The 26,295-nt window shown below is 45.0% G+C and overlaps 2 protein-coding genes across 8 annotated transcripts in view; both read right to left on the reverse strand.

Annotated features, from left to right (window-relative positions):
• LOC118371615 (microtubule-associated protein 4) overlaps positions 1-12,213 on the reverse strand; it is a 122,747-nt gene extending 110,534 nt beyond the window's left edge. For all 6 annotated transcript variants that reach the window (XM_052504627.1, XM_052504625.1, XM_052504618.1 and 3 more), the window contains exon 1: positions 12,045-12,213. The gene's annotated coding sequence lies outside the window, so the exon portion shown is untranslated. The remainder of the gene's footprint in view (positions 1-12,044) is intronic.
• A 9,841-nt stretch (positions 12,214-22,054) lies between these two features.
• kcnh2b (potassium voltage-gated channel, subfamily H (eag-related), member 2b) overlaps positions 22,055-26,295 on the reverse strand; it is a 306,518-nt gene continuing 302,277 nt past the window's right edge. Inside the window, exons 14-16 of one of the 2 annotated variants that reach the window (XM_052504633.1) lie at positions 22,941-23,118; positions 22,400-22,664; positions 22,055-22,369 (exon numbers count right to left, since the gene is read on the reverse strand). In XM_052504633.1, the coding sequence (XP_052360593.1) occupies positions 22,179-22,369; positions 22,400-22,664; positions 22,941-23,118 (634 nt within the window). In that variant the 3' untranslated portion in view covers positions 22,055-22,178. Of the gene's footprint in view, positions 22,665-22,940; positions 23,119-26,295 lie in introns of both variants that reach the window. The other variant, XM_052504628.1, reaches the window with a different exon arrangement.

The following is a 26,295-nucleotide window of genomic DNA, read 5'->3' on the forward strand; positions in this document are numbered from 1 at the left end:
CATGTCATCCTTTTGTAAAGAGAACAACCTATAGAAAGCTGATGGGATCCTCCTCTTTTTAATAGAGGCCATCACTCTGTTTTCTCATGCAATTGCATAGCCTTTAGAAATGTTGTGTAACATGAGCTCATGGGCTCTCATGAAGTATTTCATTTGATTTTCAATTACATTTGCATTGATGTCAAAGTGATTAGAGGGACAATAGAGTGCCGAGTACCAGGCAGGAGCACATTTGGTAGGCTACTAATGACCATCAGCAGCATCAGAGCTTGGAGAAGCCTAGTTACCGTGACTAAAACGGTCATGTGGAATTTGACTGCCTTCATGACTTGTGACCGCCTGTGTGGCGGTAATACGGTCACTGTAACAAACAGCCCTTGTTGAGACATAAAAATGGTACCGTTAGAAAGGGTCACTTCTCCTCTATGACAGTAAAATAATGTCTGTGTGTGTGTGTGTGTGTGTGTGTGTGTGTGTGTGTGTGTGTGTGTGTGTGTGTGTGTGTGTGTGTGTGTGTGTGTGTGTGTGAGAGAGATAAAAACAGACCGCCGAAGTCAGAAAGAAGAGAGAAAGACAGAAGCAGAAAGACCTACAACGACAAAGCAAAGCGGAGAGCCAGGGAGATATCCAGTAAGGAGGGAGGACATGAGAGAGAGATATCCAGTAAGGAGGGAGGACATGAGAGAGAGAGAGAGAGAGAGAGAGATATCCAGTAAGGAGGGAGGACATGAGAGAGAGAGAGAGAGATATCCAATAAGGAGGGAGGACATGAGAGAGAGAGATATCCAGTAAGGAGGGAGGACATGAGAGAGAGAGATATCCAGTAAGGAGGGAGGACATGAGAGAGAGAGAGATATCCAGTAAGGAGGGAGGACATGAGAGAGAGAGAGATATATCCAGTAAGGAGGGAGGAGTCGCTCTGGATAAGAGCGTCTGCTAAATGACTTAAATGTAAATGTAAATGAGAGAGAAAGAGAGATATCCAGTAAGGAGGGAGGACATGAGAGAGATATCCAGTAAGGTGGAGGACATGAGAGAGAGATATCCAGTAAGGAGGGAGGACATGAGAGAGAGAGAGATATCCAGTAAGGAGGGAGGACATGAGAGAGAGAGATATCCAGTAAGGAGGGAGGACATGAGAGAGAGAGAGATATCCAGTAAGGAGGGAGGACATTAGAGAGAGATATCCAGTAAGGAGGAGGACATGAGAGAGAGAGAGAGAGAGAGATATCCAGTAAGGAGGGAGGACATGAGAGAGAGAGATATCCAGTAAGGAGGAGGACATGAGAGAGAGAGAGAGAGAGAGAGATATCCAGTAAGGAGGGAGGACAGTAAGGAGGGAGAGAGAGAGAGAGAGAGAGAGATATCCAATAAGGAGGGAGGACATGAGAGAGAGAGATATCCTGTAAGGAGGGAGGACATGAGAGAGAGAGAGAGATATCCTGTAAGGAGGGAGGACATGAGAGAGAGAGAGATATCCAGTAAGGAGGGAGGACATGAGAGAGAGAGAGAGAGAGAGAGATATCCAGTAAGGAGGGAGGACATGAGAGAGAGAGAGATATCCAGTAAGGAGGGAGGACATGAGAGCGAAATAATGCAATATATAAAAAGAGAGAGAGGTCCTGTGAGTTGTAGCTATGTCCTCCTCTCTCTAATGGTATTAGTGCACTCAGGGACATTTCTGTTCGATGTAATTCAGACCCTGATGTAGCCCATTAGGTTGTACTCTGGAAGAGGGAGAAAGAGAGAGAGCAGAGTTCTGCTCTAAAAGTACTGGAGCCATTGCCACACCCTGTACTAGCCAATCCCCCTCTCCACTCCTCCTTGGGCCTCTCTCTCGTCTGACAAGCCAGTCTGAGTCTCTGTGTGGGAGGGTGAGGGTTGGGATAGAGTGACAGAGAATTAATTCCCCTGTGCCAATTCCCTGTGTCTCCCTCCCACGTTTATGTGCATGTAGGTTCTCTCTCGCTCACGCTCAAACACACACACACACACACACACACACACACACACACACACACACACACACACACACACACACACACACACACACACACACAGCGCTGGGTCTGTGTTTGCCAGGATTGGAAACTATGCTGCCCATTGTTGCAGAGCGAGGCTTGACACATCGCAATGGAACGCACAGCAGCAGACACAAAGGACAATTCTAATCCCAAAACAAACACTAACACACAGGTAGCAGACACACTAAGCCTGGCCTAAGTCTGAGGGAACATTAGCGAACAAATAAACCAAAGCTCAGTCCTATGTTGTAGTATTAATTAATGGTTAATAGGAAGTTCTCCAAAAGAGAGTCAAGTAACGGTACTCAAAGCAGCTCTCTCTCCTCCCCCTCCCTCCTCCATGATTACCTTTGGTAATGGTGGTTCTCTCTCTCCTCTCGCCCTCCCTCCTCCATGATTACCTTTGGTAATGGTGGTTCTCTCTCTCCTCTCCCCTCCTCCATGATTACCTTTGGTAATGGTGGTCTCTCTCTCCTCTCCCCCTCCCTCCTCCATGATTACCTTTGGTAATGGTAGTGGTTCTCTCTCTCTCCTCTCCCCCCTCCTCCATGATTACCTTTGGTAATGGTGGTTCTCTCTCTCCTCTCCCCCTCCCTCCTCCATGATTACCTTTGGTAATGGTGGTTCTCTCTCTCTCCTCTCCCCTCCCTCCTCCATGATTACCTTTGGTAATGGTGGTCCTCTCTCTCCTCTCCTCTCCTCCCCTCCTCCATGATTACCTTTGGTAATGGTGGTTCTCTCTCCTCTCCCCCTCCTCCTTCATGATTACCTTTGGTAATGGTGGTTCTCTCTCTCCTCTCCATGATTACCTTTGGTAATGGTGGTTCTCTCTCCTCTCCCCCTCCCTCCTCCATGATTACCTTTGGTAATGGTGGTTCTCTCTCCTATCTCCTCCTCCCTCTTCCATGATTACCTTTGGTAATGGTGGTTCTCTCTCTCCTCTCCTCCTCCATGATTACCTTTGGTAATGGTGGTTCTCTCTCCTATCTCCTCCTCCCTCTTCCATGATTACCTTTGGTAATGGTGGTCCTCTCTCTCCTCTCCCCCTCCCTCCTCCATGATTACCTTTGGTAATGGTGGTTCTCTCTCTTCTCTCCCCCTCCCTCCTCCATGATTACCTTTGGTAATGGTGGTTCTCTCTCTCCTCTCCCCCTCCCTCCTCCATGATTACCTTTGGTAATGGTAGTGGTTCTCCCTCTCCTATCTCCTCCTCCCTTCTCCATGATTACCTTTGGTAATGGTGGTCCTCTCTCCTCTCCCCCTCCCTCCTCCATGATTACCTTTGGTAATGGTGGTCCTCTCTCCTCTCCCCCTCCCTCCGCCATGATTACCTTTGGTAATGGTGGTTCTCTCTCTCCACTCCATTATTACCTTTGGTAATGGTGGTTCTCTCTCCTCTCCCCCTCCCTCCTCCATGATTACCTTTGGTAATGGTGGTCCTCTCTCCTCTCCCCTCCCTCCGCCATGATTACCTTTGGTAATGGTGGTTCTCCCTCTCCTATCTCCTCCTCCCTTCTCCATGATTACCTTTGGTAATGGTGGTCCCTCTCCTCTCCCCCTCCCTCCTCCATGATTACCTTTGGTAATGGTGGTCCTCTCTCCTCTCCCCCTCCCTCCGCCATGATTACCTTTGGTAATGGTGGTTCTCTCTCCACTCCATTATTACCTTTGGTAATGGTGGTCCTCTCTCCCCTCCCCCTCCCTCCGCCATGATTACCTTTGGTAATGGTAGTGGTTCTCTCTCTCCTCTCCCCTCCTCCCTCCTCCATGATTACCTTTGGTAATGGTAGTGGTTCTCTCTCTCCTCTCCTCTCCTCCCCCTCCTCCATGATTACCTTTGGTAATGGTGGTTCTCTCTCTCCTCTCCCCCTCCCTCCTCCATGATTACCTTTGGTAATGGTGGTTCTCTCTCTCTCCCTCCCCTCCTCCATGATTACCTTTGGTAATGGTGGTCCTCTCTCTCCTCTCCCCCTCCCTCCGCCATGATTACCTTTGGTAATGGTAGTGGTTCTCTCTCCTCCTCCCCTCCTCCCTCCTCCATGATTACCTTTGGTAATGGTAGTGGTTCTCTCTCTCCTCTCCTCTCCTCCCTCCTCCATGATTACCTTTGGTAATGGTAGTGGTTCTTCTCTCCTCTCCCCTCCTCCCTCCTCCATGATTACCTTTGGTAATGTAGTGGTCTCTCTCTCTCCTCTCCTCTCCTCCCCCTCCTCCATGATTACCTTTGGTAATGGTGGTTCTCTCTCCTCTCCCCCTCCCTCCTCCATGATTACCTTTGGTAATGGTGGTCTCTCTCCTCTCCTCCTCCATGATTACCTTTGGTAATGGTGGTTCTCTCTCCTCTCCCCTCCCTCCGCCATGATTACCTTTGGTAATGGGTGGTTCTCTCTCTCCTCTCCCTCCTCCCTCCTCCATGATTACCTTTGGTAATGGTAGTGGTTCTCTCTCTCCTCTCCCCTCCTCCCTCCTCCATGATTACCTTTGGTAATGGTAGTGGTTCTCTCTCTCCTCTCCTCTCCTCCCCCTCCTCCATGATTACCTTTGGTAATGGTGGTTCTCTCTCTCCTCCCCCTCCCTCCTCCATGATTACCTTTGGTAATGGTGGTTCTCTCTCTCTCCTCTCCCCTCCCTCCTCCATGATTACCTTTGGTAATGGTGGTCCTCTCTCTCCTCTCCTCCCCCTCCTCCATGATTACCTTTGGTAATGGTGGTTCTCTCTCCTCTCCCCCTCCCTCCTTCATGATTACCTTTGGTAATGGTGGTTCTCTCTCTCCTCCTCCATGATTACCTTTGGTAATGGTGGTTCTCTCTCCTCTCCCCCTCCCTCCTCCATGATTACCTTTGGTAATGGTGGTTCTCTCTCCTATCTCCTCCTCCCTCTTCCATGATTACCTTTGGTAATGGTGGTTCTCTCTCTCCTCTCCCTCCTCCATGATTACCTTTGGTAATGGTGGTTCTCTCTCCTATCTCCTCCTCCCTCTTCCATGATTACCTTTGGTAATGGTGGTCCTCTCTCTCCTCCCCCTCCCTCCTCCATGATTACCTTTGGTAATGGTAGTGGTTCTCTCTCTCTCCTATCTCCTCCTCCCTCCTCCATGATTACCTTTGGTAATGGTGGTTCTCTCTCCTATCTCCTCTTCCATGATTACCTTTGGTAATGGTGGTCCTCTCTCTCCTCTCCCCCTCCCTCCTCCATGATTACCTTTGGTAATGGTGGTTCTCTCTCTCCTCTCCCCCTCCCTCCTCCATGATTACCTTTGGTAATGGTGGTTCTCTCTCCTCTCCCCCTCCCTCCTCCATGATTACCTTTGGTAATGGTGGTTCTCTCTCCTATCTCCTCCTCCCTCTTCCATGATTACCTTTGGTAATGGTGGTTCTCTCTCTCCTCTCCCTCCTCCATGATTACCTTTGGTAATGGTGGTTCTCTCTCCTCTCCCCCTCCCTCCTTCATGATTACCTTTGGTAATGGTGGTTCTCTCTCTCCTCTCCATGATTACCTTTGGTAATGGTGGTTCTCTCTCCTCTCCCCCTCCCTCCTCCATGATTACCTTTGGTAATGGTGGTTCTCTCTCTTCTCTCCCCCTCCCTCCTCCATGATTACCTTTGGTAATGGTGGTTCTCTCTCTCCTCTCCCCCTCCCTCCTCCATGATTACCTTTGGTAATGGTGGTTCTCTCTCTCCTCTCCCCCTCCCTCCTCCATGATTACCTTTGGTAATGGTAGTGGTTCTCTCTCTCCTATCTCCTCCTCCCTCCTCCATGATTACCTTTGGTAATGGTGGTCCTCTCTCCCCTCCCTCCGCCATGATTACCTTTGGTAATGGTAGTGGTTCTCTCTCTCCTCTCCACTCCTCCCTCCTCCATGATTACCTTTGGTAATGGTAGTGGTTCTCTCTCTCCTCTCCTCCTCCCTCCTCCATGATTACCTTTGGTAATGGTAGTGGTTCTCTCTCTCCTCTCCTCCCTCCCTCCTCCATGATTACCTTTGGTAATGGTGGTTCTCTCTCTCCTCTCCCCCTCCCTCCTCTATGATTACCTTTGGTAATGGTGGTTCTCTCTCTCCTCTCCCCCTCCCTCCTCCATGATTACCTTTGTTAATGGTGGTTCTCTCTCCTCTCCCCACTCCCTCCTCCATGATTACCTTTGGTAATGGTGGTCCTCCCCCCTCCTCCATGATTACCTTTGGTAATTGTGGTCCTCTCTCCCCCTCCTCCATGATTACCTTTGGTAATGGTGGTCCCTCCCCCCTCCTCCATGATTACCTTTGGTAATGGTGGTTCTCTCTCTCCTCTCCCCCTCCCTCCTCTATGATTACCTTTGGTAATGGTAGTGGTTCTCTCTCTCCTCTCCCCCTCCCTCCTCCATGATTACCTTTGGTAATGGTAGTGGTTCTCTCTCCCTCTCCCCCCCCCTCCTCCATGATTACCTTTGGTAATGGTGGTTCTCTCTCTCCTCTCCCCCCTCCCTCCTCTATGATTACCTTTGGTAATGGTAGTGGTTCTCTCTCCCTCTCCCTCCATCCATCTGTGTCTAGCTGTGTGGTGATAATGGTGGTGTTGGATGTGTCCCAGGTGACACGGTGGCTATAATTCTGCTGGAGGCCTGATTGACAGTTAAAGCCAAGCTGTGGCCCGGCTGCCTCCGTTGTCCTGTTGCAGGGGATTACACCGCCGGCCAACCCTTTGCTGCCTCTGTCCTCTTTCCATCCTTCTCTCCATTCTTCATTCACCCGCTGCTGTCACGCAATCTCAAAGTCGTGGTCGACTATGGACGACCACTTGGCCCAAAGCCAACCAACTTAATAAAGCACAGAACGATATCGCTCGCCGGTTTATCCTATTTACTCATCCAAAGTAAAGTCCCACAAAGCCACCTCCTTCTCCTCCCATCCTTACGTTCTAACCTCACCAGCATTCCAATCCATAGTTGTTCTATCCATTCTCCTCCATCTTATCTTCCTGTTGTTTTTCACTGATAAAAAGTGCTTGCACTTAAAATGTCTATGTGGCAGTCTAAGCTTTGCATTTTTAAGAGATCCCAAGCAAAGGTATAGTACTGTTTGATAATGGGTCAATTGGCGTGATAAGACCAGTGACTAGGAATGCAGAATTCACGTAAACTAGAAATGTTTCTGTTGATGCACTGCTAAATGGAGGGAAGGAGCGTTGCCTTGAACTGGCAGAAAACACAAGCAAACTAAAAGAGGGTGGTGATTTGATAGGCTAATGTAGAAACACAAGCTGTGAATGGGTGGAACTTGTCCACAGCGATACTGGACAAGCTCAGACAGCACAATCTGGCACAACCATAAACAACACTTAAGTAATCACCAATCGGTATTGGTGATTACACAAAACTCAAAGTAAAATGGCCGTCTTTGGACTGATTCCTCTTGCGATTATCCAGGTGTGAAAAAGTAACAACTACGACCGACCACCAACTAACACAACCTACTTCAAGGTGAGAAGAAATGTGGGAGGTGCTGTACACAACGCCAACAACTCTTCGTGATCCTCTCAGAAATGACAACCTAGCATAATTGAGATAAACCATTGTTGCATTCCAATCCCAGACCCATATTCTTCCAATCAGCCAGCAGACAATGTATAACTCCAGTCCTGTTCGGGGGCGCCCTGGAAATACAAGAACCCTTCTGCCAGCACATTAGACTCCCTGGAATGGGTCCAAAACTATCACACGCGTCTCAATGAGACACTTACAGTCAGAGCTAGGAGAGATGAAGCCAGAGATGTTCCATTGATGCTTTTAAAAAGGGAGACACAGTCCTGTCCTGTCAGGCTTACAACACCCTGTCAATGATGTATTGCCTTTGAGCATGTGCCCACAAAAAAGTCTACTTATTATCACACATGATTGTAGAAGTGAAACTATTCAAACTACCCAATAGGTAAAAACTGTCCATATAGATAGATGTAACAGTATATAACACTTTATGTTATGTTATATTCACATTCGCAGGTAGCTGTCCTGTTATTGGCCATAAAAGCAGGCGACCTTAGTATCGATCCCTGCTCACGGATGCCAGACTGACCGGACGGATAAGAAACAAGGCTGCTGTAATTGCATTATGGATAATCGATCCGATCAACTACAGATTGGGCCAACAGCAATAATGACAGTGTCCTGGTTGTCATGACGATCGGTGGCTTGGGGCAGAGGTAGGAGGCTGGGGTACACCACACCGTGATACAGCGATCAGGAGTGAAGACAGTCACGCCAACTCCCTAAGCCCTACACACTGTTTGGTCACCATTACCTCACTGTACCGACACCGCCTGATATCCATCACAGGCCCTGACCCATCCCTGTCCTTTGTCTGACCTAGCGTGAGCTGTCGTGCCCCTACTGGACCGCAGAGCATCACGCATGCTCTCTGAGGACAGCCACTCCCATCATGGCTGTAATGGTGGTTAATTGAGGGGCAAAAATACTACATCGTTTGAAAATACTGAAGAAATGGGTGATTGATTTCCCAGGCTTCCCATAGGCCCAAACTCCATTGACAGGCTCTTTAAGAGGGCCTGTCTATCTATGGTTGACCGGGCCTCTCTAGGTCTAAAGTTACTGTGGCTTGACTTCCTATCTCTGCTGCAACACACGCTGCCAAGGGTCCCGCTTCAGATGGGTCATGCAGGCCAGGCTAGCAGAGTCATGGTGAGCAGCAGCAGCCACAGGGATGGGAGACACAGATCAGACCAGATTAGCAGAGTGAGGGAGAGTGGAGAGGAATTGAGAGTGCTAGTTCTACTCAATTGGTTTCTCCTATTCACTCTTGCTAGCTAGACTGGGGGCCCCTCTCACCTAGTATGCTCATTCATCAATTCGTACCCTTCCTGATAACCTCAATTTAATTCAGTCGTTTTGTAATAACCGCTCTTGTGTAATAATCCAAGCACACAAGTGAGGGTTTTAGTGCATGATGAAAATGTGTCCCATGCGTGTAGTTGGAGCTCGCCTAAAAGGATTTGATCTAATGATCGGTGTCACTGTACACGATGCACATCGGTCTCTATTGAGGTAGGATTCATTTTATTTCAATAGTCCTTTCACTTTTAATTGAAAAAGAATGACAGTTGTAGGTCATTTTAACACGGACTTGGTACGTTTCCCAACAGTGCTGTCGAGCTTTAGGGGCTTATTCTGTTACATTTTAACTCCAGAGAGTGTAGTACGTCATGCCATGTGTATCCGAGAAGCAATCCCCTTTGCAGGGCACGATATAGAAAAAAACCTAACTTGTGATAGTGTAATGACATTACAAATCCACCCGAGGAATTTTCCCAAAAGTTCTGTTTGCGTTTTAGATTTTCTTCTTCATGAGGCATGTAGACTCTGTCGACTGACAGCCGTAAAAGGTTAGTTTCTCCACCCCAAAGCTAACATTTCTTGTCACTTTTGCCCTTTGCAGTGAACGTGCGCTGTGATCTTAGGATTCCTCTCTCTGTCTGTCTCCTCCCTGTAGCATTCCAAACCAAAGCTTCCACAATCCACTAGATGTGTTTCTGAATAAATACATTCCATTCCAAAGCGCTTTTTTACTGTGCCGCCTCGATGGAGTGATGACTACGTAGCTTCCAGGTTGCCTGCTCCTGTTTAGACGGCTAGAAGCTGAACGAGACATTACATTGACATGCACTGGCACAGAGACCAAATAGTACAATAAAATGGGTTGTTTCAACCACAAATAGATATCGACAATTCTTTGACGACAACGTGAGCACGGTTAATGAAATCACCACTGTTTGAATTCTTGTACTAGGTGAAGGGGGATGCGTGAAACTACACAGTTGACACGAGGAAAAACTAGGTTGACCAATACAAACCTCTAACGACCTAACCAAAGGTCACTAATGATTAGCAGACTTTTACCCAGGGCAGGCTAGATAGGCTACTTTCATTTGGACATGTTTGACATATGACACAGTAATCCTAGTGGAACCATTCCAGGTCAGGACACAAGTCCAGAAGTTATCCTTTGGGAAACGAAAACATCAACGAGTACATGTCTGCATGATTAATCCACAGCCTAACATACTTCCCCCTCTTAGCTCAGCTATGCTACAAGCTAGCATGGGCCACGAGACAAAGACATGGAAACCCACACACACACAGATTAGATGAGGCCTCCACCTCATTTGGCCAATTTGGTCTGATAGGAGTGTGTGGATTCGTGCCGGAAATGTCTCTAACTGCAGCGGTGCCAAAGAAAGGGAGTAAACATATGCACAATTAAGATAAATATGCTTTTTATTGTCACATACACCGGAATAGGTGCAGTGAAATGTGTTGTTTTACAGGGTCAGCCAGAGTAGTACAGCAACCCTGGAGCAAATTAGGGTTAAGTGCCTTGCTCACGGGCACATCGACAGATTTTTCACCTTGTCGGCTACTGACCTAACACTCTAACTGATAGGCTACCTGCCGCTCCAACGTTGCTATTCTGTAATGATACTATAATTACTAACAACAACAACAACCTTATTACTGTAGTAATTACAGCATCACTCATAGGTATAAGAGAATCTTAATGTATGGTGTTACCCTCACCTGCATGTTTCTAAAGGTAAAATATATCATTTGACCAACAGACAGAATATAGCCAGTAACGAAGCCACCGCTGGGTTAGGTAGACCCACCTCTGATTCCTGCCTGTAGTAATCTGGGGAGGATTGTCCAGTAATCTCCTGCAGGATCCACACTCCTCTCTAATAGCAAGAATAATCCTCTCTCTGCTCTTCCTCTTATCATTCCTATCATCAATATCTAGGAGGCATGGCAGCACAAGAGGCCTAAGGGTTGATAATAGTCTACAGACATCAAATAGGCAGCCCAACACTGAGAGAAAGTAACTCAGTGTTTACAGTAATGTGATGCAATGGGGTGGCCAGTTGGCAGAGGGTACATGTTCCTTTTCATGGATAGGCCAACAGACTGCACTTTGAAACACATGGCAGTGAAAGATATAATTGTCAATAACTGCTCTAAGCAGACAGCACATGTTCAAGATAAACAGCTTTCTGGCTACAGTGCAATATCTCAGCTGCTGTGTAGTAGCCCTGAAGGTTGTTTTGGAGATTATATTCACTAAATCATAGCCGATAAACTCAACTCCAAGATTTATGATGTAGTTGAGCGGGCTACTAGTGTGGGTTTTTATTTTTTTAAATGACAAGATTTCAACACCCAAAGAAAAGCCCGCAATTAAACACGAGATTTTCCTGTGTAATTGAGGGCTAGTTTTTTAAATAACAACTTTATAAAAACGTATAAAAACCCACACTAGTCGCCGCTCAACTCCATCATAAATCGTTGAGTTTAATCCGCTAACTAAATCAGAGCATAACACGTAGCCTATTCCTCCAGCCTTATAGGAAATTAAAACTACATTTTAAACCGTAACATCGACATGATCCAAATGTCACAATGTTGCAGAGTATTCAAAGTTCACATTTGTCAACAGTCGGATTTGAAGAAGCTCTGCGGGGAGGTCCCGACTAAACTGGAGGTCCCGACTGAGCTGAAGCCCCCCAAACAAACAAAAAACACCCCCTTAACATTAGGAATTGCACTTTAAAAAGGCTTATACCAATAGGAACCATGTGCGCAGTTGCTTAGCCCTAATTGAATGACGTTATGGCCACACACACACACAATCACACACACACAATCACACACACAATCACACACACACACACACACACACACACACACACACACACACACACACACACACACACACACACACACACACACACACAGTCAAGCTTGCATAACTTTGCGAACAGCCACAGCTCCTGCGCTGTGACACTCGGGTGTGACACTACGACTTCACCCATGCACTTCTTGCTATGATGCGTAACGTGCGTATTTCTCATCCAAAATCACCGTCCCTTCTTCACTGATAAATCAACAAACCATATCAGAACAACATGATAGCCGTAACCCGAGGTACCTAGACGATTTTCCCAATAAAAGGATGAGTTTATTTTGAGTTGACTCACCGTTTGCTGAATATTTTTGACAGTTTGTCGGGAGTCTCCGAGTGTAGCTGCCACCACGATGATGATCCGCCCTCCCGTACTGCGCTTCAGTGACCGCAGGGTAACATTACCGCCTACAGACAGATTCCTCCAATCAAAATCCAAAAATACCAACTGACTGAAATTTTATCCAATGATAATAGCGAAAATGTCATTTTGACAGACGCTACCTCCAATCACAGCTTTGTATTTTACAAGCGAACGCCCTGATGGTTTCCTTCGGCACTGTAATTTACTTTGATCGACAACCAGAACGTACAATGAGTAAGTTTGACGCCTTTTACGGGACTATATTGGCCCAATAGGCAACCATAAGAAGAACAGCCATTGAAGAATATCACGCAACTTGACTAAAACGTCAGAATGTCGCTGGCGGACAGTCTACATGGCTAGATCATATATCAATCGCATTGGGCGCGTTGGAACGGATCACTTTTATCAAGTCGGTGGTCACTGCCTTTCAAATTGTATTGCATTATGGGGGTAAAAGAAAATCTGACTTGCGCCGACATGTCGACTACATTAACTTTACAACAACCCTATGATCAAAGGTCATGAAGTGTCAACTGCAATTTGATGTAGTTGCTCCTCACCAGCTGCAACTTGCAGCCATCGCCTGCATTGTAGGAGGCACTAATTGTCAACCAATCATTCGTGTTTTTGTTTGATTGCCGCGAACGTGACCAACGACGTTACTGAAACAGGAAGTAACTTGCCCGTAATTCATATCTAAACAGTGTACAAGTGAATGTAATATTTTAGTCTATCTCCAATTAATAGTACAAAAGTAAGCCTACGCACGTATATTTACAGTATGGAGGTTGGAGACATGTTTATTTCAACATTTCAAAGAAACGTATAAACAATGGCAACATTGCCATGTTGCATTGAGCCATGCTTGTTGGAAAACCAAATCATTGTTCCGACTTTTGGCTGTCGTAGATGCACCTCCCCGAATTCACTCCTCGACTTTCATCTGCAGTTGGTTGCTTTATCAGCCTTACCACTCAAACAAGCCAATTGTGTGGTGTGACGATGCAGGTTTTAAATTCGAATGCATAAAAAAGTGCATTTATTCATCAGGGCCATAGGCTTGCTAGGCTATAGCATAGGCCTAATCTTATTATTCGATTTAATGAGCAGTGTTGGCTGTTGGAATTACCGAATCATAATATCCTTTATAAACTAGAAATATTGTAAATGGCAATTAATGCTATAAAACATGATTCCAAAAATGCATAGACAAGTACCATAACTTACCCTGCCACTAAGTTACTGCATTACTTTGTAAAAAAAAGTAATGTTTCAGTGTTTAACTGTAACCACTCATTAACATTGTATCGCCGAGTTAGGAAACAATTTCAGTTAGTTTTCAACCCTTTTGCATTAAATTATACAATGTCGCCATCGCATGGCCAAAAGCTCACCTTCCAGTGGTGGACGCAAAGAGATAGATAGAGGTGGTACTTCCTATGGGTTTGGAAAGGATCACATAATTCCATCCAGGTCATCAGGAGGGATTAGCGCAGAGATTGTCGAGTGTAGGTCTTTCGGAGCATGCAGTTGCATGGTTTGTTAACTATCTGTTTGATAGAACTCAGTACACTCAATTTGATGGGCTTATGTATGTTAAATTGTCTGTCTTGAATGGTGTGCCCCAAGGCTCTGTACTTGGTCCTCTCTTATTCACTATTTATTTAAATTATTTAGACAAAAAAGTCCAAAATGCACAACTTCATTTTTATGCTTATGATACTGTTATTTACTGTTGTGACTCGTCTCTTACAAAAGCTTTCCAGACCATGCTAACTGCTTTTTATACTGTTCAACATACCTTGTGTCAATTGAAGCGTATCCTCAGTACTGACAAAACTAAACTAATGGTGTTTTCTAATGCAAGAAATAGACCTCTGAACCTTTCACATATTACTACCTGTCAGGGCAAGGAGATTGAGGTTGTAACCTCATATAAATATCTTGGAATTTTAATTGATAATGGCCTCTCTTTCAAATTGCATATTGAACAACTTACAAAAAAATTGAAGCTGAAATTGGGATTTTATTTTAGGAATAAGGCCTGTTTTTCTTTTGAAGCCAGAAGGAGGCTAGTATCAGCTACATTTATGCCTTTACTAGACTCCCGCTCAGTGTTTGAGATCAATTGACACTCTTTACCATGGCACTTTGAGATTTATTTTAAACTGCAAAACCCTTACGCACCAATGCACTTTGTATACCAGGGTTGGCTGGCCTTCTCTAGTCACTCGTAGGCTCAGTCACTGGTATACTTTTATTTACAAAGCCATTTTGGGTTTACTACCTTTTTATTTGTGCATTTTTATTGTTCAGAGATGTGGTGGGTACTCTTTTCGTTCGCTGGACTTTGTCCTGCTAACTGTTCCAAATGTCCGAACTGAATTTGGTAAAAGGCCTTTTATGTACTCTGCACCATCGTCTTGGAACACCTTACAAAATACTTTTCAACTGGAAGAACTTGTCCCGATTGGTGTTTTTAAATCACTGATTAAGGATTTTGAGGCTGATTCCCTGACCTGTCAATGTTTTTAATTTGCTGTTTTATACTCTTGTGAATTATAATAGTAATAATATATGCCATTTAGCTGACGCTTTTATCCAAAGCGACTTACAGTCATGTGTGCATACATTCTACGTATGGGTGGTCCCGGGAATCGAACCCACTACCCTGGCGTTACAAGCGCCATGCTCTACCAACTGAGCCACAGAAGGACCACAATGGAATTCAATGGTTTTTACTAGATTACTTGTCGTTTTTCATGTTGTCTGTCTGTAATTGTTTTGTAAGGACTTGGTGCTACCTATCTTGGCCAGGGCGCTCTTGAAAAATAGATTTTAATCTCAATGAGCCCTTCCTGGTTAAATAAAGGTTAAATAAAATTAAATAAAAATTATACTTATTAGCAAACATTCCATAACTGCAGGTGGCAGAAAATCACCAACCTTTTCTTTATACCTGTTCAAACAACACACTCCAGGTGGCAGTATGCACCCTTTTGGTTTGTTTACCATCTCATAGAAGTAGTAGAAGAAGAAAATGGACTACTTCAAAATGGAGATGGTCGCAATGGCACCAGAGTGTTTCTAAACCCAGAGGCCCAACGCTTAGCGAAGCAGACCAAACGGGTTTGGGAAGTAAATGTGAGAAGTGAAAAATGATTACTTAGTTCATTTTCTTGAAATCTAAAGGCACATCGTAGATTCGAGCAGTGATGTAAAATACTTAATTAAAAATACTTGAAAGTATAACCTAAGTAAAAACAATTTTAGGTATCTCATCTGTACTTTACTATTTATATTTTTGACAACTTTATACTTTAACTTCACTACATTCCTAATGAAAATTATGTACTTTGTACTCTATGTTTTCTCTGACAACAAAAGTACTCGCTGCATTTTGAATGATTTCATTTATCCATAAATTAAAAAAAATAAAATAAAATGGTGGTCTGGTTTTCTTAATATAAGGAATTTGAAATTATTTATACTTTTACTTTTGATACTTAAGTATATTTAAAACCAAATACTTTTAGACTTTTACTCAAGTAGGTTTTACTAGTTACTGAAGTATGACAATTGGGTACTTTTTCCCCCACTGGATTCGAGCCAATGTCTTAAGTAGCTGAACATGTTATGACTCCAACCTCGTGAAAGTAACAAAACATAATAACATTTAAAAAAAACGTTAAATCGCAGCTTGGCGCAAGACAATCAAATCAAATTGTATGTGTTACATGCGCCGCATACATCCGGTAGACCTTACTGTACTCGATACCATCTACTGCATCTTGCCTATGCCGTTCTGTACCATCACCAACGAGATTACTCGTTGGTTATTACTGCATTGTTGGAACTAGAAGCACAAGCATTTCACTACACTCACATTAACATCTGCTAACCATGTGTATGTGACAAATACATTTGATTTGATAACTGAGTCAAGTTTGTAGGCCTCCTTAATCGCACATGTGTTTTGAGTTCTGTCCACAATTTTCTATAGGTTTGAGGTCAGGGCTTTGTGATGGCCACTCCAATACCTCGACTTTTGTTGTCCTTAAGCCCTTTTCCCACAACTTTGGAAGTATGCTTGGGGTCATTGTCCATTTGGAAGACCCATTTGTGACCAAGCTTTAACTTCCTGACTAATGTCTTGAGATGTTGCTTCAATATATCTACATAATTTTCCTCCCTCATGATGCCATCTATTTTGTGAAGTGCACCAGTCCCTCCTGCAGCAAAGCACCCCACAACATGATGCTGCCACCCCTGTGCTTCAGAGTTGGGATGGTGTTCTTCGGTTTGCAAGCCTCCCCCTTTTTCCTCCAAACATAACGATGGTCAATATGGCCAAACAGTTCTATTTTTGTTTCATCAGACCAGAGGACATTTCTCCAAAAAGTTAGATCTTTGTCCCCATGTGCAGTTGCAAACCGTAGTCTGTTTTTTTTATGGCAGTTTGGAGCAGTGGCTTCTTACTTGCAGAGTGGCCTTGCAGGTTATGTCGATATAGAACTTGTTTTACTGTGGATATAGATACTTTTGTACCGGTTTCCTCCAGCATCTTCACAAGGTCCTTTCCTGCTGTTCTGGGATTGATATGCACCTTTTGCACAAAAGTACTTTTGTCACTAGAAAACAGACCGTGTCTCCTTCCTGAGCGGTATGATGGCTGCGTGATCCCATGGTGTTTATACTTGCGTACTATTGTTTGTGCAGATGAACGTGGTACCTTCAGATGTTTGGAAATTGCTCCCAAGGATGAACCAGATTTGTGGAGGTCTACAATTTTTTTTCTGAGGTCTTTCTGATTTCTTAGGGGAATATACATTACTTTAGATTTTCCCATGATATCAAGCAAAGAGACACTGCGTTTGAAGGTAGGCCTTGAAATACATCCACAGGTACACCACCAATTGACTCAAATTATGTCAATAAGCCTATCAGAAGCCATTACATAATTTTCTGGAATTTTCCAAGCTGTTTAAAGGCACAGTCAACTTAGTAAAACAGTCCTGTAGCTTAGCATCTGCATCATCTGACCACTTCCTTATTGAGCGAGTCGCTGGTACTTCCTGCTTTAGTTTTGGCTTATAAGCAGGAATCAGGAGGATAGAGTTATGGTCAGATTTTCCAACTGGAGGGTGGGGAGAGCTTTGTACGCGTCTCTGTGTGGAGTAAAGGTGGGCTAGAGTTTTTTTCTCCTGTGGTTGCACATTTAACATGCTAGTAGAAATGAGGTAAAACAGATTTAAGTTACCCCGTATTAAAGTCCCTCGCCACTAGGAGCGCTGTCCCCGGATGAGCATTTTCTTGTTTGCTTATGGCCTTATCCAGCTTGTTGTGTGCCTTCTTAGTACCAGCATCGGTTTGCATGGTTCACTGTTAGTGACTGGGCCATGTTGCCATTAAACCCTTATACTACCCTGCTGATGCACTACTGGTAACCACCAGGTGTCACAATAAACAAATAAAACATGGGTTTCTATAAACATGAACTTATATATATTTTTTAAATAATAGTTTCTTTACAATTAATACTTAATTCTTACATATTCCTTAATATAATTTCAGCACTTTCTTTTCTATCAAAATGTCTCTGACATTACCATTAGCGAATGTGTCTCAATAGCATGTCCATTGACCACATTAACTGTGAGAGGATGGTGGAAAACTCCAACGTGGTTGAGACTTAAAAGTATATGAAGAGAAAATCTATAAAGCCCCAGACATACATAGCAGACGCTCAGTTTGTTTTCAAAGAGGTTTATTGAAATAAATATTTGAAATGTTATACAAAGTCAACCATGTATAACGCTATCACACAATCAAGACCTGGAGCTGCTTCTGTCTTCTAGCTTCCTGTAGTGTCTGATATGAACAGGGTGACATGGGCGATGCACTCCAACATGGTCAGGCTAGAAATGTATTATTATTCATAGTCCCTGGTCTGAAAGCCAACTGTGGCAGAGCTGGCCATAGCCCGCACATATATCCTCCATAACGTTACAGTATCTTGTAACTTTTCAGTATCCCTTTCTCCCATGACCAGGAAGTACAGTATATGTTACTCTTCCATGACCCGGAAGTATACAGTGTATTACTCTACACAGCCACAAGCACACAGCCCAAAATCAGCTGCCTTCCTTGTACATCCACCCTCTCATTTATGAAAAGATTCTCAGTGCAGCATGCAAATAAAATGTGCACAATATTAAAGTCGTCTTGTTCATTATCATTATACTCCTCATCGTCATTATTATTAACAATATTATTAACATCTTTATTCACATGGTTAAAATGTTGAACAGACTTTATGTTGTTTCCTCTACAGTTTTTCTGCATTTCAAAGCATGCCAAAGAAATGTCTGCATAGTGCTGGCTATATGGGTGCCAAGAATGTATTCCTTTACAAGATGTTCTTATGTACAAGGGGGGAGGCGGGAAAGAGCAATCCAGTGTAAACCAAAAACCCCACTGCTCAAAATATCTACAAATTCGGGACCTTTGCCAATGATGCAGAATAATAATTATATAATATACTATAAAGTTGAAAAGAGCTGAAAAGTGCTCTGCCAAATGTGAGAGGTGCCAGAGGCTTGTGTAACAGAGGTGTGTGTGTGTGTGTGTGTGTGTGTGTGTAGGCAAAGAGGATGAGAAGCGAGAGGGTTTACTCCATCCAAAATCTGTCCAAGAAAGTAAGACCACGAAGTGAGGAATTTTTGTTTGGTGGTCAATGAGTGTTGAATTTGGTCAACAAAAAGTTGAATAACTTATTTGCTATGTGAGGCTTAATTGATCAAATAGAAGTTTTGTGATTGGTAGGTTGTTACGAATGCACTGATATCAAACAATTTTGTATGGAAGTTGTTCTTGTTGTCCACGCGTGTATCTTCCCTCTCATTGGCTAGAATGGTCCCACCTGATCTCGCCTCCTCCCGCCTGCCTTCCATCTTTGAGGACATGTATTTCCATTATTATAGCGGTCACTTGACTATCTTGTCAATATAATAGATAATCTTTGGTGTAGGTTGCTAAAATGTGAGATCCATTCACTAAGCCACCATGACACATCCCAGTGGGTGGGCACATTTCACTGGAAGCTAATAACATTTCCTTGTTTGAGCTTTCGATGACAACTTTACATACATTTCAGTATTTTTTTGGGATATACTGTAGCTATGTTATAAGATAGACAACTTAATCCCCCTAGATCAACACCTAAACCCAGTCAGTCTACATTAGGATGGTGATTTCGAAGAATGCAAAATGTAAATTGCATTCTAAAGTGTTGGGAATATCCTTCAAGACAGAGACAAAAACTATTGTAGATGGTATATAGACATTAGGCAGTTCTGTGATGATTGAGGAACAATATAACATCCTATAGTGTGGGAAGTCTATGTTCTGGGAGGGTTGGCTTGACTGTGAAACTGTACAAAAGGAGACTTTTCACTATCTAAGGAGGCCATTTAAGCTGCATGAGGTTAAAAGCAGAGTCGAAGCGCCGAAACCAAAAGAGCCCTTATTTAGTGTGTCCAGTTCCATCACTGCACTGAGCATCTTCATGGTTGTAACAGTGGCACAGCAAGAGCTCAACAATTGTTTAAGAAATTGGAGATATTGGCCTACGGTAGTTTTTTGTTGTCGTCGTTGGCATCTTGCTGTGTCACTGTTACAACCATTGAAGATGCTCAGTGCAGTGATGGACCTGGACACACTAAATAAGCTCAGTTGAAAAGAGGGCTCTTTTGGTTTCGGCGCTTCGACTCTGCTTTTAACTTCAGGCAGCTTAAATGGCCTCCTTAGATCAAAAACCATCTCTTTATCAATGTTTCCATTCAATTCAATGCAGAATACAGTAATTGCTTCCCTTCAGTTGCTTTGGTTCAACACTAAAATGCATTATCCCAAAGCACAACTCATGCATTATCTGTCTTCCAATTCACTAACACAGGTTTTACTGCACTTTGTACATGCAAAGATATTACTAACAGTGATTAACAATGAACAGTGCGCCTAATAGCATGTGTGTGTGTGTGTGTGCCTGCTTGCGTGTCTTAGCTGAAACCTGACACATTTCTTTGCCTTAGTGATTCAGTTTTTTCTAACAAGCTAAATATATAGTAATTTAATGTTCATTACTCATCACTTCAAAACACTGTTTTGCCTCCTCCAGCTACCTCACCTGCTTCTATTCTTCCCTGTATAGAGATACAATGTGTTTGCACCGTGCAGGATACACACTACACACAAACACTATTCACCACTTTGGGATTCACTTTAACTCTCACTGTTTAAATCTTACTCTGGGAGCTAATAGCTCTCCACCCTTCTCCTCACCCCCTATACCTCATGCCTGCTGTCTACCCCTGCCCTCTACCCCTTCTCAGATCTGATGAGAATATTAGCCTACTGCTCACTGGACACACACGGGTTGAATCATTGTTGTTTCCACGTCGTGTCAACAAAATTACATTCAACCAACATAGATGTTGAATTAATGTCTGTGCCCAGTGGGTGAACACTGACATCAGTGCTAACATCTCTGGTCGGGGTTGATGAAGAGTAAATAATCATTAGAATTATAATAATAAAGTGCAACTCCTGTCAAACAGTCATATTACTCAAGTAACAACTATAATGGTTGTACTGACATAACATTTGCTAAAACAAACACACACATGTGGGGAGAGGTACCTGTCCACATTTACAACAAAAAAATATTATTTCAATTCCCTCCACCAAATAAGTTTAAACTGTACATCTTCTTTCTGCAAAACGAGAAATCATATTTGGTACAATCTACAAAGAACATAAAACGACTAAAACCAATGAATAAATAAGAAGCTCAGACCAGCAAGCGGTTAAATACAATCTTCAGGTTCCGCCATCAACTACCATGTGCAGAGACTCTCCCCAGAGAAAGGACAGGTGGAGGGAGGGAGTGAGACAGGACCCCTGTGGTAGTACAGCAACACGGGGAGATGATGGAGGATCTACATTGTAACGTGTGTGGAGTGTGTTCTCTCCTGGGGCTGAGTATTGCTGTGTAGTCAGATCCTTGGACGGGTAAATGTGGGTCATTTTCTTCTTCAGGTGTTAGAGGGGGAAACTAAGCCATATGCTTTGTGAACTACCGACAAAACTAGGTCTAAAAGCTTTGGAACCTGAATCTGATGTTATCAACACAGATATAGGATACAACACTCCTCTCTCACCAGTGTTTGCATATTGAACTGTACAAAGACTCCTCCTCTCTAGCAATCTGTACACGGTTCTGGTAGGGATTTGATATGTTCATCAAAGAAGTCATGGCTTTTAAACCCTTCCTCCAACCCCACCCCTGAGGTGCAAACCAGCCAATCCAGTATGCTCTTGGGGCCTTGGCTCCGCCTCCGGGGATACGGACCTTAGGAAAAAGGGGCCAATGATGGGGACAGGACAGGACACCAGAGTTTCTGTTAGGCCAGCTAACACTACAGTCCACCAACCAACCAGTTTTCGGAAGCGTCACGGACATGTTAGATAGAATGTCTGTAAATTTCAGTGCAAGACATAATGGCTACTTATATAATTATTATTGTTTTTTCCCCTCCCCATTATGGTAATCCAGTACTGGATACAGCAGTAAAGGGACATTTCTTAACAGAACCAGTCATGTGACTGAGCGGTCTGTAGTCATCTGTAGGCCAGAATGGACCGGACTGAGTTCAGAAGGGCTGTGCTTCTCTCTCTTTCTCTCTGGGTTTGGTAACGCTGTGGTAACGTTAGTAGCTGGATAGGGAAAGGACCCCTGAAAAAGAGAGACACCCCCCCCTCTCCAAACAAGGTTTTTCCTCAGGTCAGAGGTTAGAGGTCAGAGGTGAGACACACTCAGTGCCTATAGGTGAGGTTTTAGAGGCTGAAGGGAGAAAAGGGACACCCCCTTATGTGTGTCTGTTTACGCCTGGACTGAGGGAACGGACCCAATGAGATGTGTGACTGGGAAAGAGGGAAAACAGAGCTACCCCTCCTTTCCCTCTCTCTGTCCCTATTCTCCTCCCTCCCCCTCACCGCTCCTTAGCTCCCCCCAGGGTCGGAGCTGTGCCTCTGCGGTGTCTGTGAGTCCAGGGGCGTCTGTGGCTCAGGCAGAGAGAGCCTTCGCTGGGTGTCAGGGTCCAGGCCATTCGCTCCTTCCACTGACCCCAACCCTGAACCTGCCTGCATCCCTGACCCCAACCCTGAACCTGCCCGCATCCCTGACCCCAACCCTGAACCTGCCCGCATCCCTGACCCCAAACCTGAACCTGCCCGCATCCCTGACCCCAACCCTGAACCTGCCCGCATCCCTGACTCCAACCCTGCCACGGACCCAGCCCCAAGTTCTAGCTCCAGGCTGCCCAGGTCCAGGTCCAGGTCCAGGATTAAGCTGCCCAGCCCAGTGGTGTCTCTTCGTGTCTCGGTGGGGCTGACCAGAGGCGAGTCCTGGGGGTGCAGCTGATCAGGGCTGCGGAGAGAGTCACACAACTTGCCGGGGAACCCCTCAAAGTCCTGGGGGTGTGAGATCTGGAGGAGAGATGCAGACAAGGAGTGATTCAGAGAAGACCCTTTTGAGTGTGTCTGTATATATGTGTGTGTGTGTGTGTGTGTGTGTGTGTGTGTGTGTGTGTGTGTGTGTGTGTGTGTGTGTGTGTGTGTGTGTGTGTGTGTGTGTGTGTGTGTGTGTGTGTGTGTGTGTGTGTGTGTGTGGACGCGTGTATGAGTGCATGTGTGTACGCATGTATACAGGTGTCTACAGGTGTATCTGAATGTACGTGTCTATCTCCTGTGTGTGTGTAGTACCTGTGAGAGGGAAGCCAGTGTCTCAGACTGCACCAGCCTCTCTCCAGGACCAGGGCCAGGGTAGGGTGAGGCCTGAGGGGGAGACGACACAGTGCTGTAGGCTGGGGGCACCAGGGCCATCTGACGCTGTAGTAGTTGCATGATTGCCCCGATGTCTGTCGACATCCTTGTTTCCAGCCTGAAGAGAGAAACACACGCACACACACACACATGTCAGAAATGCTGACACCTACCCTGGAGCATCCCCCAAGAAGCATTACTGGCCAATCATGTTACAGTAACTCTCCCAAAACAGACACAAACGCAGGCATATAGCCTCAGCCTTCTAGATAATGGAGGTCTTTGACCTCAATGAGCCTTGACAATGGGCACTGACTGGATAAGACCATAGGGACTAATATAACAGTTACTCCACTTTGGAGGAGAGAAGATGAGAAGAGGAGAGAAAAAGAGGAGAGAAGAAGAGAGGAGAGAAGAAGAGAGGTGAGGAGAGGAGACGAGAGGAGAGAAAAAGAGGAGAGGAGAGGAGGGGAAGATGTCTGTCAGAATCAGACTGATAAATATGAATAATGAGGTAGGGTTACAGAGAGAAGTGTCAGCTGAGTGCGAACACCAGGCCTGGGTACTTCCATTACTCTGACAGGGGACAGACTTGTATCAGACACTGTGGTACAAGACATAATGGAAGCAGATACAGTGGAGTAGCAGACTAGCAGCTGTGCACTATTTTTCCATTTGTATATCTTTTATACACTCATTCTAACCATTTTCTCAGAGGGCTATAGCTAACTCTGTCCCTGCTCTGGTCCCTGTCTGTGTCCCTGCACTTTCCCTGACCCCGCCTGTCTCTGACCCTGTATGTGTCTGTCTCTGTCCCTGTATATGTCTGTCTCTGTCCCTGTATGTGTATGTCTCTGTCCCTGTATGTGTCTGTCTCTGTCCCTGTATGTGTCTGTCTCTGTCCCTGTATGTGTATGTCTCTGTTCCTGTATGTGTATGTCTCTGTCCCTGTATATGTCTGTCTCTGTCCCTGTATGTGTATGTCTCTGTCCCTGTATGTGTATGTCTCTGTCCCTGTATGTGTCTGTCTCTGTCCCTGTATATGTCTGTCTCTGTCCCTGTATGTGTATGTCTCTGTCCCTGTATGTGTATGTCTCTGTCCCTGTATGTGTCTGTCTCTGTCCCTGTATGTGTCTGTCTCTGTCCCTGTATGTGTCTGTCTCTGTCCCTGTATGTGTATGTCTCTGTTCCTGTCCTTGTATGTCTCTGTCGCTATCCCTGTCAGTCTCTGTCCCTGTCTCTGTGTGTCTCTGTATGTCTCTGTCCCTGTCTCTCTGTCCCTGTATGTGTCTGTCCCTGTCCTTGTATGTCTCTGTCCCTGTCCTTGTATGTCTCTGTCCCTGTCCTTGTATGTCTCTGTCTGTCTCTGTCGCTATCCCTGTCTGTCTCTGTCGCTATCCCTGTCTGTCTCTGTCCCTGTCTCTGTGTGTCTCTGTCCTTGTATGTCTATGTCTCTGTCCCTGTCCGTCTCTGTCCATCTCTGTATGTCTCTGTATGTCTCTGTCTCTTTCCCTGTATGTCTCTGTCCCTGTATGTCCCTGTATGTCTCTGTCTCTGTCCCTGTATGTCTCTGTCTCTGTCCATGTATGTCTCTGTATGTCTCTGTCTCTTTCCCTGTATGTCTCTGTCCCTTTCTGTCGCTGTATATCTCTGTCTCTGTCTCTGTCACTGTATGTCTCTGTCTTTTCCCTGTATGTCTCTGTCTCTTTCCCTGCATGTCTCTGTCTCTTTCCCTGTATGTCTCTGTCCCTTTCTGTCCCTGTATGTTTCTGTCCCTTTCTGTCCCTGTATGTCTCTGTCTCTGTCCCTGTATGTCTCTGTCTCTGTCTCTGCCCCTGTATGTCTCTGTCTCTTTCCCTGTATGTCTCTGTCCCTTTCTGTCCCTGTATGTCTCTGTCCCTTTCTGTCCCTGTATGTCTCTGTCTCTGTCCCTGTATGTCTCTGTCTCTGTCTCTGCCCCTGTATGTCTCTGTCTCTTTCCCTGTATGTCTCTGTCCCTTTCTGTCCCTGTATGTCTCTGTCTCTGTCCCTGTATGTCTCTGTCTCTGTCTCTTTCCCTGTATGTCTCTGTCCCTTTCTGTCACTGTATGTCTCTGTCTCTTTCCCTGTATGTCTCTGTCTCTTTCCCTGTATGTCTCTGTCCCTGTCTCTGTGTGTCTCTGTATGTCTCTGTCTCTGTCCCTGTATGTCTCTGTCTCTGTCCCTGTATGTCTCTGTCTCTGTCCCTGTATGTCTCTGTCTCTGTATGTCTCTGTCTCTGTCCCTGTATGTCTCTGTCCCTGTATGTCTCTGGCTCTTTCCCTGTATGTCTCTGTCTCTTTCCCTGTATGTCTCTGTCCCTGTCTCTGTGTGTCTCTGTATGTCTCTGTCCCTGTCTGTCTCTGACCCTGTATGTGTCTGTCCCTGTCCTTGTATGTCTCTGTCCCTGTCCTTGTATGTCTCTGTCCCTGTCCTTGTATGTCTCTGTCTGTCTCTGTCGCTATCCCTGTCTGTCTCTGTCCCTGTCTCTGTGTGTCTCTGTCCTTGTATGTCTATGTCTCTGTCCCTGTCCGTCTCTGTCCGTCTCTGTATGTCTCTGTCCCTTTATGTCTCTGTCTCTTTCCCTGTATGTCTCTGTCCCTTTCTGTCGCTGTATGTCTCTGTCTCTGTCTCTTTCCCTGTATGTCTCTGTCTCTTTCCCTGTATGTCTCTGTCTCTGTCCCTGTATGTCTCTGTCTCTGTATGTCTCTGTCTTTTCCCTGTATGTCTCTGTCTCTTTCCCTGTATGTCTCTGTCTCTTTCTGTCCCTGTATGTCTCTGTCCCTTTCTGTCCCTGTATGTCTCTGTCTCTGTCCCTGTATGTCTCTGTCCCTTTCTGTCCCTGTATGTCTCTGTCTCTTTCCCTGTATGTCTCTGTCCCTTTCTGTCCCTGTATGTCTCTGTCCCTTTCTGTCCCTGTATGTCTCTGTCTCTGTCCCTGTATGTCTCTGTCTCTTTCTGTCCCTGTATGTCTCTGTCCCTTTCTGTCCCTGTATGTCTCTGTCTCTTTCCCTGTATGTCTCTGTCTCTTTCCCTGTATGTCTCTGTCTCTTTCCCTGTATGTCTCTGTCTCTTTCCCTGTATGTCTCTGTCTCTTTCCCTGTATGTCTCTGTCCCTGTATACCTCTTTCCCCGTATTGCTCTGTCCCTGTATGTCTCTGTCTCTTTCCCTGTATGTCTCTGTCCCTTTCTGTCCCTGTATGTCTCTGTCCCTTTCTGTCCCTGTATGTCTCTGTCCCTTTCTGTCCCTGTATGTCTCTGTCTCTTTCCCTGTATG

Source organism: Oncorhynchus keta, chromosome 4 (genome assembly GCF_023373465.1).
Source record: "Oncorhynchus keta strain PuntledgeMale-10-30-2019 chromosome 4, Oket_V2, whole genome shotgun sequence".
Classification (NCBI taxonomy): domain Eukaryota; kingdom Metazoa; phylum Chordata; class Actinopteri; order Salmoniformes; family Salmonidae; genus Oncorhynchus; species Oncorhynchus keta.